This window comes from Chroicocephalus ridibundus, chromosome 3 (genome assembly GCF_963924245.1).
Source record: "Chroicocephalus ridibundus chromosome 3, bChrRid1.1, whole genome shotgun sequence".
Classification (NCBI taxonomy): Eukaryota; Metazoa; Chordata; class Aves; order Charadriiformes; family Laridae; genus Chroicocephalus; species Chroicocephalus ridibundus.
In genome coordinates this window covers 24,812,154-24,826,539 of record NC_086286.1, presented here as the reverse complement: position 1 = coordinate 24,826,539, position 14,386 = coordinate 24,812,154, and the positions used below count along the sequence as shown (strand labels likewise).

At 43.5% G+C, this 14,386-nt stretch overlaps 1 protein-coding gene across 19 annotated transcripts in view; it reads right to left on the bottom strand.

Moving 5' to 3' along the window:
* Nucleotides 1-14,386, bottom strand: part of ESRRG (estrogen related receptor gamma) — a 408,609-nt gene that overhangs the window by 373,209 nt on the left and 21,014 nt on the right. For 2 of the 19 annotated variants that reach the window (XM_063328434.1, XM_063328432.1), the window contains exon 1: nucleotides 4,972-5,193. The exons of 15 other annotated variants lie outside the window; for them this stretch is intronic. In XM_063328434.1, coding sequence (XP_063184504.1) covers nucleotides 4,972-5,069 — 98 coding nt within the window. In that variant the 5' untranslated portion in view covers nucleotides 5,070-5,193. Of the gene's footprint in view, nucleotides 1-4,971; nucleotides 5,194-14,386 lie in introns of those variants that run through there. 2 more of the 19 variants (XM_063328435.1, XM_063328451.1) reach the window with 2 other exon arrangements.

The window sequence follows — 14,386 nt, the reverse complement described above, 5'->3', positions numbered from 1 at the left end:
CCTCAAAACTACTGCTACAAAACACCAGGGCCTGGATTCTCCAAGAAAACCGCTAGGAGCAATAATAATTTCGCATCCCAGTACCAACGTTCAGGTGCTATGCCCATGCGATGGAACCCTCAGCCCTCTTAGTTAGCCCCGTGCCTTGTGCAGTGCCAGCAAATTCACGAGTGGCCATCACTGAGCAGAGAACAGTCCAAGACTGCCAGTAGGAGATGACGAAGGCCACACACAGCTAGCTGAAGTCCCACTTCTTCTCTAGGACCTATGTGTTTAAGCAGCGATACTCAAATTTCTTAGTTTTGATATCTTTTTCAAGGCTCCCAGGCTGTTCCTGAACCTACTGGAGTGTCCTTTCCTTCAAGGACACAGCTGGAGAAAGTGAGATACATCACACATAGCCACCATTTTGCAAGAGAAGCTTGTGCTTTCTGAAGTCTGTTGGGACGTGGGGGGAAAGACAGGAGCAGAGAGGCTCAGCTTTGTCAGGATGGAAGTGCTTGAGAACATCCAAAGCAGATCTTTGGCCACCTGGGAAAGCTGGATATTGAAAACGTAGGCACTCACACAGGTTAGGCAACTTCTAAGGTTAGGTGGCAGTTCAGTAGGGATATTGAGGATCTCAGTTTGGGCTTTCAATGCCTAAATCCCACTTAAGTCCCACCTAAGGCATCTAATCCTTTTGTGGATCTGGGCCTAAAGCCTTGCCAGGAAGGAGAGAGTCTATGCATGCAAAAACTGATGGTCAGTGACAGTCTGGTTCTGTTAAAACTAAAAAAACACAGAGAACGACCTTATTTTGTACAAAGGAATAATGCAGAATAATCAAAGTCGCGTTCTAGTCACCGAAAGTTAATGGAAAGTTAATGCAGCTGATAGAGATCACAGTCCTGTCTTTAGACCTCATGACAGTTTTGCTGACCTGGAGAACATTATAACCCATAAATCATGGGTCTTCAACAGCCCATGGGAAGAAGTACATTTGAAAATCTTCAAAAGACAAAATGACTATAGAAGCCCTCAAAAAAACTTCACATACCAACACCAGCTAAGAGGTAAAACTAGAAAGGAACAGAAATTTATAAAACGCTGTACTGCTTACATAGAGTTAATAATTCAAAGAATAACACTCTGTCATTCAGTGACCAACTAGTTTGCCATGCTCCATGAAATTAAGTAGTTTCAGTCCAGTTCTTGATAGCCAGGAGTCTACCTGACAAAGGTACCGATTTATTTCTCACTTACCTGCAGTGCCGCTGGCTGTCTCAGCGATGAAGCAAAGTGTGAGCAGACCCGGATACTGGTTTACCCTATATTCCCTACACTTAGTACCTTGGGGCTTTTTTTGCCCCGTTTTTTTTTAAAAGGTGCCTGTACTTAAACAACTTGAATTTAGTTGACAGGACTGCCGATATGGTATATTCATATACAAAAAGTATGGTCTTTGCATAAAAGTAGTATCATAAATCAACAATCATAAAATACAAGTTTTTGTTATTATTCCATATTACTGTGTTTACAAGAGAGATATCATTAATTATTACTAATTATTTTATGGGTAAATATTTCTGCCGGTCCCCAGGTATGCACTGCAACACTTGCCTGACTGCACACACTGAGATTTCTCCATGGGTAAAACACGGAGGGCTCCATTTTGGGGATTCAAATACACCTTCACAGAGCTCTGCATCAAATGAGAATTCTCGTCTAAGTCTCCTGCAGCTGCCCATCAACCAGCACCTGAACTTTATAAACTGGGAGAGAAACAAGGGGACTTGCCTCCCAGTTCTTCCTATCTGCAGATAAGCAAAGAGTTCTGGCAGCTCACCCACTATCTCCTGCAAGTTTTGCATTGCAAAATACAGGAGAGTAGACAAGCATGTACGTCACAGATCGTAAAGATGCCAAAGGTACTTTGAGCAAAGGAAAATCGCCCATTGTCCCGTGGTGCACTCCTTCCTTCCTGCACAATGCATTAGCTCTCCATAGTGAAACTTGGTTTCTTCTTCTGCCAGGCACAATGTCCCCCATCTGGTTTTCAAGGGATGTAGGAATTACCAATGCTTCATAATGAGCTCATGGTAAGGGGGCCAGTGTGGTTTCCCCAATTTACTTGGATATTGGTTTTGAGTCTCACTGTGGTTTCACCTGCATTTTACTTGCAGTTCTGTATTCTTCCCAGGATATGTACGCAAAGTCAAGACATATCTTTTCTGTCCAGCCACATTTGCCCTTTTGGCAAAATGTTAATAAACTTATAAGTCTGATTTACAGGAGTACTTCAATACACTCTTAGCACTGACACAGACAAGCAACAGAAAACATTTTGCAATTTGGCATATTTTTTCCCCAAATACTCCTGTTTAAGTGCTTTCCTTTTACTTCTGGAAAGTATTTATTTTCAGCAGAAGCCAGTCTATTTTTGCCTGCTGTTAATCTATGTATAAGCTAAATCTTACCTTTCCGATTCACACAAGCAATCGCCCCCTCCGTCTGGCAAGGCAGCTCAGAAGAATAGGGAAAGCTGGATTTGTCCTGTAGCTACCTATACATTTTAGTTGCAACCTGTGCGTGACAGAGACTGCTCAGCTGTAACAGATTGATGAGAAATTGTTTGAAATACTTCTGGTTGAAAAATATATAAATCATAATTACTGATAAAACAACATAGATGTATGTGACATCTATGAAATATAGAAATAACCTAGAAATATAGAAATAGCCAAAGTTCCAGTCTAGGAGTCTTATAATCTAATTTTTCCAAATACTGTAAATGTTACACGTAAATACACAAAACAGTAAGTCAGTATACTGCAAGGTGACAATGCCGTCTACAGAACAGTAAGGGTTAATTTTTTTGGAGAGGTTTAGGGGGCCACGGAAGTTGCTAATTTAGATTCACACTGATTTGAATTGTTCCATTAAACAACGCGCAAAGTTATTTTTGTTTGCATTTCTTACTGACTACTATTCCCGTTCCAGGTTCCTCCTTACAGAGCACAAACAGCACAGGCACAGCAGGGAAGTTGCACCCAGGAACAAATTAAGGAAGAAGCATTAGTGGAATGCAGCAGGCTTGGGGGAGAGACCCATTTACGCAGAGAAAGCGCTTAAGCAGGGACATTTGTGCCTGCGTCTACGTGTACATAGAGAGGTTTGGTGAGCGCATGCCCAGGGAGGAGGATTTGGTTATGGTTAGAATTTGTGAGTGACAGCCATGTGACAGCTGGGAGTCAGCAAAGATTTTGTAGGGATGGAAATTCCTGAGATAGGACACACGGCTGCTCATGCGATCTGCATGTGCCTATCATCATGCTGTATTATAAGAGCTGACACTATGGTTTACCAGTTCTCCAAAAGAGAGGCTATAAATTAGGAAGAGGATTTGAGGAATGGTGGATGAGAAATGAAAGTCATAACATTTAAAAATGAAGGGATAAATATAACTTGTTTTCATGTTATTGAAAGAAGCAAATAAAAATCTCTAACTGAGCGACACAACACTACTAAAACTTGCATTTCCATTATTTATCTTTAGTGACAAGTTTGTTATTTCCTTAGAATCTAATTACTTTTTTTCGTACTAACTTACCTAGAAAGGCCTTGATCCTGCAAACACAAATACTTAATTTTAAGAACGTGAATAATCCCACTGGCTAGAGTTATTCCTACATTTTCAGGATCAGGGCCTAAGTCACAACGTGCAATTAAGCAGAGGCATTTCCAAAGAACTGCTTCATTTTCCCTTCTGGGGGTCTTACGCAAACGTGAAGCCAGCGGAGACGTGCAATTTAAATCAAACCTGAAAAACTGAAATACTTTCCCTTTAACACTGAATTCAAGCCGATACAGTATCACATGACCTTTACCGTAATTTCTATTAAAATCATTTCATGTCTGGTTGCTTCTGCTATCCTGGCTCATTTGTATTGTTTACAACAAGTCATTGCTCTCGACAGTTAGTGGTGGCTGAATCCATGGTTACCAGTTTTTACATTCACTGGTTAAATGGAATGCAGCTCTTCGGTGGGGTTTCATGGAGAAAGCTCTTAAGAAACCACAATCCAGCTATCAATCAGGCTAACCTGGGAGAAATTAATCCGATAAACAGAGGTATCGCTACGTATGAAAAATTTATTGAAAGGGAGCTCAAGGCTTTTATTAGTTGCAGTCGCAAAAGTGGACACGTTCGGATCAGACTTAGTGCACGGAAGACTTAGGTTCTGTGGTCTACATCTGACATTCATCCATGTTGTGCCTTCTCTGGCGCTCACTGCTAATAAAACTATACTGTTTAAGGCTTTAAAAAAAAAATAAATCTCAAACACTTATTTTACCAGAAATGTGTTCAGAATATAAATAGTGCTTAAATACAGGTTTAACCAGACTGCAGTCCCGGCAAAGTAACTTAAACAGACACAGACAAGATAGTAAAACACAAAACAGACAGCCTTGAGTAGAATTCAATTAAGACAAAAACCACCCCAAACAGTGCAATGTTGTTAACGACTAAATTAAGCCTGCAAACAAATATATTTTATTGCTACCTAAGAACAATGCGCATTAATTCCGTTTGCCCTGTTATTTATAGTTTGGCGTAGGGTGGGGTTGCCAAAATCAAAAAGCAAAGCAAAAACTTATTTGCAAGATGGACCCCCAAATGCTTTAAAATGCCTAAAAACATAAGAAAAGTTCTCTATAGTTTGATGGTTACAATAATTGTCCCACAAGCTACATGAGAGCAACAAATAGTTAAATCAAACATATTACTACTAGCTCATCTACTGCAAAGTCACTGTATCAGAAGCCCGAATTGATTTGTTTCCTCAGAACAAATTGAAAATGAATGTAACATAACATCCGAAAAAAAAAAATACAGAAAAATCCCTCCTGCCCTGCTAATCGGATATCGTATAATGGTTGATTGCAGCTTTGCACCGTGCTATTGTTGCCTATATCATACATACTTACAGGTTCTGGGTTCTTCCAAGAGTTTGGTGCAGTTTCAAGGACAAATGTCTTAAGGAAGTCTTTCTACTGTGCAGCAGTGATCCTAGCTCTGATCTCATTACATGAGCAAAGTGCTACAGCTGACAATATAAAGGAAACTTCCTGTGTGAAGAAGAAATCTTGGAAAGTCTCAGGGTTAAAAAGGCTGCTTAAATGTGCTGCTTGATTTGCTCCCTAGTTGTGTATACACAGTAGCAGCTGATCTCTGTTTGCAGCCCTGCAGAAAGAAACCTTTGCTGAAAACCAATGGCATCACATTTCAGTGGAGCTACTGCCAGGCTCTGGAGAGCAAAGCAACCTTTGACAACTTCACCCAGTTCGAATCACCGGCGTTTGCTGCATGTCCTGCAGGACTTTTGAAACCGTGTATTTACTGTATTATTTTTATTAACGCCGCTCTGAAAGCCTGCATCCTAGGCAGTCGTGACACACGCAGGAGTCTCCCGCGCTGCAATAGGAGGCTTTGACTGTGTCACGACTGCGAACTGCAGAATTTGCCACAATGTATTTTGCTTTGTCTTGATTGTGGCGTTTGCAGATGAGAAGCTGTTAGCTGTGCCCAAAAGCATTTTCTGCCTTAGAATTGCTAAATTAAGTGCAATAGGCATCCTGTTTATCCTAAATTCAGCCCGAGCCTGCCTTGCATCAGTCACACACTTCTCAGTGCTTTTTTTTCTGATACAGAGTACAAGTCAAAAGATTTTGGGAGTGGGAGGGGGCTGATTCTTTCACGTAGTATCTTAGCTAGAGCCTTTTAGCATGGTCCCCATTGGACTAAAACCGTGGAGCGCAACATCCCAAATTCGGCAAAGTTCGGACCAAAGTCCCAGCGTAACTCCAAATATCTGTTAGTGCCCCCTTAGCTCCTGCTTCTGCCCTCCAGAACCAAGCAGGGATGGGCAGAACCTGCATCAGCTTCTGCGGTTCTTACTGCTGTTCGAGTAAACTAATAAGACCAGAAAAGCAACATTTAAAAAGAATACCTCTGCTAGCACTATTTCAACTCTTAAACTGGGAGGCAATACTCCGAACACATCCTTACATTTGATGTGAAAAGAATTGTCAATAATTAATTTGGATTTAGTTGTTTCGCCACTTAGCCCAGGGTGATTCTCCAAAGAGTCACTGGGACCATACATTCCCCCAGCACGCGGTCAGAGCGTGACCGTAGAGCTTACACGTTGCTTTCCAAACGGGACCTACTGCTCTCTCCAGTATAACCAGCAAACCTCAGAAACAAAACTTAGAAGAGTCCCTTTTAAAAGTGCACCATTGCAGAGTTTGGTTAGGAGGAGTTAAGGGCTTTTTTCTGGGCATTTGTAAGAGATTATTCACCACCCTCTTTTCCCCTCAGGCGCTCTGACTATTCTAGCTACTAGTATATTGCGTGTTATTTCTTTAATATTTTGAACTTTATTCCAAAGGGCAGAAACCAAAACTGACAGTACATGAAGACAGCATGCTCGATGATTCAAAGAGCAAAATAATTGAGATCCTGTGCATACACAACATCCGAGTGTGCGTACGCACGTTGCACACGCGCACACACGCTCACTCACAAGCACAAACAAGTATAAGGGTTTGTGGCCTAATTTTCAGAGATACTCATAGTTCATATCCCCACCTCCCTCTGATTAAAAAAAAAGTAACAAAGTAAAACACTAAAAATAATTTTTAGAAAAGGTAGGCACCGTTTATAGCAGGGTAACCATACTGATTCAACGTGCACTTCCATCCAAATTTGCCTCTCTCCTTTGGGACACGGATACTGTCCACCCCTGGACCGTGTCACACCAAGAAATGAAAGCATGTGGTGGCACCAGCAGGATTAATCTTGCTTTCCTCCCTGGAGAGACAATGCAAGGCAGGGAATCGAAATCCTGGCTACGAGGCTGGGCTCACTGACTGCGGGCATTACCTCCGACACATCACCTCACCTTTCCATGCCTAAACTGGTACCATCCCATTTAATGCGTGTTGCAAAAAGCACAGTTTCTGTGCCTCCGTTGCTCAAGCTGTGAGACGGGCATTGCGTGTCGAAGGGTAAAGGACTAAAACCTGAGGTTGTGCGTCCAGCTCCCAGCTGTGCCGTAAGAAGGACCGTGACCTTGGACCGCCTGCTCTCTGTGCTCCAGTGCCCAGCCTGCTGCCCAGACCCTGCATACCTCCCTCTCAACCCTCGTCCACCTGGTCCCTGAAATACGGCAGGAGAGGGTTTTTATCTGTTAGAAATCCAGCAAGAAATCCAGCACCGAGTAAAACAAGCTCTTTTTGTCAGGTGGAACTCAAGACATTAATTTAAGACAAGTACCCTGTGGAAGCAGGAATTTCAGTGAATGAAGTTTCTTCCTCGAGAGCCTCTAAATACCCAAGTGCCTGCGCAGAAAGGCTGAGACTCCTGAATGCAGCACAAAAGCAGTAATCCAACTGGATTCAGCAGTCCTACCCCACACAGCCCAACTGGCACTTGTCAAGGCTGGAGGACGTCCGCTCTGGGTTAGACTCCACTCCTCCTTACCTCTCCTCTATAGTCGTGTCCCACCCGACACAGCTGGGTCAATACAGATACAGGGATGCAGCTCCTTCAGCTCCCTTCTTTTGTAAAAGCATACACGGATCCCGACCACGGGACACCCAGGAATTCCCAAACCTTTCTCTTCCCAGTCTGCCCAGCTATACCTCAACCTGCGACACTCTGTCTTCCCCTTTCTCTCTTTTCTGATATTCTCATTAAATTTTGTTTTTGTTTTCACAGCGTTGTATTCAGCAGGGAGCACAATTCAAAGTCCATTTTCCAACCTTCAGAGGACAGGGTAAAGTGGCCTGGCTACTAAGGAGAGGCTGCAAAAAATGCCTGGAGAGGAGGAAGAGCTATGCGAGAAATGAAGAAGGGGAAGGTGACCCTGAGCTTAGGCAATGTCAGAAGCTGTATGTCTCCATCCCTCCTCCACCTGTCCCCAGTGGAAAGGATGACCCTTGGAAACCAACCCCCCTGCCTGCTCTTCTGAAGTCTAAGCTAGTACTGGTGCCCAAGATGGGCCATGCTTTGCCTTCCTGATGTCCATCAGTTGTAACAATTTAGAAAGTTTCTTGTTTAATTCATGGAGGTCTTAAAATTTGAAGACATCATCAAGAGGCTAATACTACAAACAAGTAAAACAGCAAATTCTCAGTTTTAGGATCAGTCTCAGGATATTAGTTGTATATTTTAAAACGCTGTTTCCGGGAGAGACCAGCTTTCTCTTTTAAAAAGAGATTTCTGTCTCTCATAATAAAAGAGGAATGATTGAAACTATCCACATTAAAACAGAAGTCCAGCAGAAGCACAGTGACCCTTTTAAAAGTCACACTTTTTAACTAGTCTCAAAATTTTCAATAAGCAGTATCGGGTTTAATTATCAATCTCTGAACCCAACAGGAATACGGGGAGTAATGAGAGTTACACCTGAAAGCACCTGGAAGGCCAGACTCCCAAGAAACACATCCTACCTGTTTTATTCAGGCACTCAGGCTTTTGCTTAAATATTAAGTCTGAAACTGTTCATTTAGACCTGTCTGATCTCTGCACAGATCCTGAACTTGTCCTATGCCCAGCCTATCCATATACATATTAACTGTGACTACTGGATTTTCTTTTTAGCGTTTTAATGCATTTGGGTCCTCGTCAACGTATGGAACACCTTCCTCATCCTCACATACTGAGCAGTTACGCTTTCCTCATTGAAATTCCTCCATAAAAGTCACTTCTCCCTTTTAATCTATTAAGACTTTAAACCAAAACCAACACAATCATCAAGAAATTTGTATACCTAAGTTAGTTGTTGTTCCCATCAGCAGCTCTGCACTACCTTATCATTGAGGATTCTCTTTCCTAGTGAATTTATTATGCTTACATTTTGTGCAATGTGTTCAATTAAAATTGTTTGGTTTTTCATAAAATTCTTGTCTTTTGTTTGCTCTCTAAAGTATCCAGCATGCTTTGAAACCAATATAGGTGATAATATAGATGTAAATATTGCCATGGCGGCATCACAATAAATTTGATGTTTGGAATAATTCATTCAGGGTGTCTAGATCCAATTTAAATTCTTTCTCAATTTTAACCGAGGCTTCATAACCAGATGAACTTAAACCAAGGTGTACGACTTCATGCTACACTGGTAATCCACCCTAACTAGGAAATAAATTTTCAGTGATTAAGTTGAATTGTTCGTACAAAACGCCAGCTTCAGCTTTTCACCCATACGAAATAGCTTGGAAAATATATACTGCATGTGTTTATTATAGCTACAGTTGCTATGAACATCTATAACTCTCCAACAATTTCTCTGATTTATGTTCAAAAACATACAGGGCATGAAATGATGCCTGCAACCTTACATTTCCCTCAAGAACATTGTGGAGAGAAGATATATTCCAAAACATCATGTTAGGTTCCTTGTTATGTCTCCTTTTTAAAATAAATGTATGATAATCAATTACACATGCTTCAAAGCAACTGCCACTAGATTCCCCAACAGAAAAGCTGTTTGAGAAAAGTTCCATTTTCTTTCCCCTAATGATTGAGTTATAATAGGAGATCTTGCTCAGATATTAAAGGAAAAAAATTGTATTATAAAGGATAGGCCCTGCTCAACTTGCATATGCATGCGCAGGTTTGTGCTTGCCTAGACTTGACTTAGAACAAGGTTTTCAGAGAAGTAACATCTCCACCGATCAACATGGTAACAAAAGCATGTGTGTGTGAAGATCTTGCACCTAATCTCCTTGTCATATATGCTTGTAGTAATCCAACTGATGTCAAGAGAATGACACAGATGATAAGTTAATGTATCAGGCTCAACTTTCCTTTCAACCTCAATATGCAAAACATTCATTTAAGAAGTCCACCCAGCTGTAGCTTCCAGCAGAAACAGAAACCTGCAGATGTTTATAGGAATATCAATTAAGCTGAACGGGAGCTCTGCCATTAACGCTGCTGCATGTAAGATCGGACTTTGCAGACCTGCCTGAACTCCACGCGGAGACTGAAGTGCATGTTTTCTCCAGGGTATTGAGGCCGATGGGTTATATGCCATTAACAGGTGAGCATAATATGGACAGGGACAAGGGCAGCATCCCCGGGCTGCACCCTTGCCCATGAAGGGGAGACTGGAGCAGCCGGCACCCAGCACAGGAAAGGCCAGGAGCTTTTGTCTCCCCTGCACCAGGTAGTTTGTGCTGCCTGCACCCCAAACAGGGAGCTCCCGGTCCCTGCATCCTGGGCTTTTAATGCCTTGGGTTACGCCGCAAGCTAGACAGCTGGCAAACAAAATAGCAAACGGGACTGGATGGGACGAGGCCCTCTAAGGAGGACTGGCACCTATTGGCACTGAGTTTCAAGCAAACGTGGAGTAAGCTGGATCTGAGACTTGTTTCAAATAAATCGACAGCCCTGTTCATCCCTGCAAGTGTGTGAAATCTGTGTGCCAAATCTGGAAAGAGGAATAAATTCACTCATTCCACCCAGTTGTGGTTTTTTCCTGTCTCCCTTTGAATCAGACCGTCAAAGAATGAAAATTCACAGGAGAGGAAATATTGGATTGCACTCTTTTTGGACTGCAGCGCTATTTTATCTGTTACTAATGAAGCCTTGGAGAAGGAAGGGAGATTACTGGATGTGCGTGCCTATTGCCCATGCAGCCCCAGCTAGATAGCATCAACAGTTGTTCTCCTATTTTCACAGTGGGAAATAAGCAGGTACTAGCTGTATAGGAATAATCAGGAGGAATCTAGGTCAGAATCAAAGCAAGACTCTGTCCGTTTGACAAAACTCACATGCAAACACAACACTCACGTAAAAACAAAGAACTTACTTGTAACAGTTCTCTCTCTTAAAGTTGCTAAACAAGTGTGCAAACATTGGCCTACCTTGAGTAAAAGACACTATTCCTTTCCTGTGACTTTTGAAAAGGCATTCGAAATCAATATAAAATTGCAATATTAGGAAATGTTATAATCATTATTTCAAAAAGGCAGACTTGAAAGGGTCTCTTGTTCATGGGTAAATCTTCAGTTAGTTTTTCTAGTACCGGTGGTTCAATCGAAAGCTTCACCAACTGCCCCCTGGAGAAAACTGAAGATCTGCATTTAAATGGAGATATAGTATTTCCAAACGCACGGTACCTGCAAGGCAGATACTGTCAAGGTTTCTTAGTGAGTGGATCTCAAATTGTATTAGGTACATTTCAATGCTGTAACTATCCCCATTTCGTAGGACTGGGGCTATTTCCATATCATTTTTCTGTGTGCATGCTTTGCAATATTTGTCCTGATAAGCCAAAATTAAACCCCCATCCGCAACAAAGCCCTCACATACCAACAACAAGGAATTACAACCTCATGTATAATTTTCTGATATGCACGATGAAGACTATATTAGATAGCTTGACTAGAAATCTTAAATAATTGAAAACTCTGATGACTTAATAGAGTAGTAAGCTTGGTTTACAATGCAGCCAATTTAGAGCCATAAAAACACTGTGTAAAATTTTTATCTTGTGGTTGACCATTACGTATCCTATTTATTATTCCAAAGTATTTCAACAGCATTTTTCTTCGTCAGTGTGGCTGCTGGCATTTAGCACCCACTCGCTAAACGCACGTGATTTTCCTGGAACAGCTTTAGGAAAAGAAAACAAAAAAATAACACATCGCTACAAAACTGATCCTTGTTACAATATGCATCGTTTCACATTCTGACTTGAACCGACTTCATGTGCTGCAAAATATGTTCAAAACCACCAAGACTTAAATATAATAAATCAAAGCTGTATACGTGAAGTTAAAAAGACTGGTGTAACTACCGATCCCGACACATCAGAGAACCCAAAAAAAAATAAAAATCAAACCTCATGAATACTTTGTTGCTAATGTACTTGAGTTCAAAGAGCAGGGTTCCTCTTAGGAAAACATCTTAATTTTCATATCAGAAAATCGTCCTAACCTTCCAGAAAAGTTTTTGCGAGTATGCAAGGAAGGCAGAGAGAAGGTTTAAAGCGCAAAAGACACTTGTGATGAGTTTCAGACACGCAGGCATTAGCCCAGGCAGCCTCTCACTGAAATTCAGGTTGCAATTGAAACGTCCCTGTAAACAAGGTTACTGCGAACGGCCCAAGATATCCTTCTCAGCAACACCTTCGCCAGGAGCCCTTCAGCTGTCTACTTAGTTTGTTATACCTTATCTCGCAGCCCTGACATCCTAATGCTGATTCAAATTCAGGATTCAAAATGAAAGATGAAATATCTCTAAGATCACTTAATATTGAAATACCGTTGCAGTAATAAGTGGTGCCAGGCTTGAGATAGGGATATAGTACTCTAGTGGTAACCTTTTAATTTCTGACAAAGTACTGTGGAATAACTGTGATACTGCACACACAGTTAATGCAATCAATTTGTTTTCCTTATTTTAATACTGAGCACACTGAATGTCGTGTTTACCTTCTGCCCCCGTCACATTTTAAATTGTAAAGTCCTCTAAAAGGAGACCTGCCAGGTTCCCGTACAGACACGAAACCCCTCACACCACGGACCCTCCCCCTCTCCGGCATGCAGAACCATGGCTACCTTGATGCTCTCAAGACAAGGAAGATCATAACCACATGAGTCGCTTCGTCATTCTAAGTCTTTGGCTATTTTCAGTGGAAATGCAACGCACGCACCATGTATAATCTAATGTAGGTTATATTGTAAACTACTCCGGTTCCGAAAGTGACGGTAGGTATCCTACACCAGAACATTTTGTCCTCTGAAATAAAACAGGGAAGTAATGCCAAAATGTATCGGGCAAGTTTTACACTATGTATTTGAGACAGGGTGGCTAATAAATGCTTGAAACTTTGGTGGTTTTATACAAAGGGCATTCAGATTTTCCTCCCGGCCACAAAAGAAGATAGGTTGAAGTGTGTGGGGGAGGTCATCTGTTTTTCTGTTGGGTTATGTTTGCTGTTAGAGTCTCCTTAATAGTATGAAAAGACAGGATTGGAGGGAGGGGGGTGTTAGAGAGGGGGTGTTGGGGAGGGGAGGAGAATTACGGGAGAGAAACCCAAGCTGCTCAGCGCCTGCCTTCCCACACTACCATTCACCTTCATTTTCCTCTCCTTTATATTCTACTCATTTTTACTTGCCTCCCCCATTATTTAGTCATCTCCTAAATGCAGTCCTCTCTTCTTTGCTATCACGAGAAACATATTAACTAGACCAAGTCCTCGGAGCACTTCCCCTGCAGCACTTCAAAATATACCTCCAGACCACTCGCTCCTTCATAGCATTAATGCCCAGGGGGAAATAAAAAAAAATAAAAAAAAATAAAAAATCAGGAAAAAATAAAATTTCCTCACAGCCGGGTCACATCCAGACCCCCACACGCCACCACTTCTCTAACCTCCCCCCCCCGGCCGGAGCTGGGAGGGTGAAGTATCAGGAGGCGCAGACGCTACATTGACTTTCCACACTTTCCTTCACCCCTCCTGGTTTCGGGTGCGAGCGGCCCCCCCTGCCTTTGTGTGTGCGTGTCCCCTCTGCGGGTCCTGACACCGCGGCACAACGCGGAGCAACGCGCGTCCCGCCTGGCACGGCCACGCCGGGGGCGGCGATACGGGGACACCCCGCAGCAGCAATGTGTGTCCCCCCCTTCCCCGGCCCGGCGTGCGGGGCTCCCGCCGGGCCTGCTCGGCTCCCGCCAGCCGCTCGCAGAAGTGTTTCAGGAAGGAGAGGGCGGCGGGGGAGGAACGGGGGCGAGGACGGAGCCCCCCCGCCGGCCTCTCCCCGCTGGGGCGGGCGGGCCCCGCCGCTGCCCGGGCCGCGCCGCAGCCGGGACACTTCGGCGTTCCCGAAAGGGCACCCCGGGGAGAGGCAGGGCGATGCGGGCAGCTGTCGCGATAATCACACGCGCCCCGGCACCGGCTTTGAGAGTCCGCTCCCCCTTGCCCGCCCGCAACCGCCAGAGCCACCCCGGGACCCCGGCCCCAAACTCTTGCTGGCTAAAGCCTCGTCACTTCCCCGGCACTCCTGACCCTGGGCAAGGGGGGGGCACACAAAACCTGCTGGGGCAGGATCTGTCAGCGGGAAAAAAATAATCATTTTCCCCCTTACCCGTCACCCCCCCACAGCCCCCCCCCCCCCCGGCCCAATAATTTTAAATAATTGTCCGAGTGACGAGAACCACTAAACCCCGGGTGGCCGTTGCTGTTGTGCGGCTTTTTACGAAGCTGATTTTGCGGGGGCGGAGGGGGGGGGAATGACTCTGAGCAAGTGCAATTGGCAAGGTCTGAAGGTGGAATGGGGGGGGGGGGGGAGGGGGGGAAGCGCTTCTGGCAGCGGCTCGTCTCCAAGC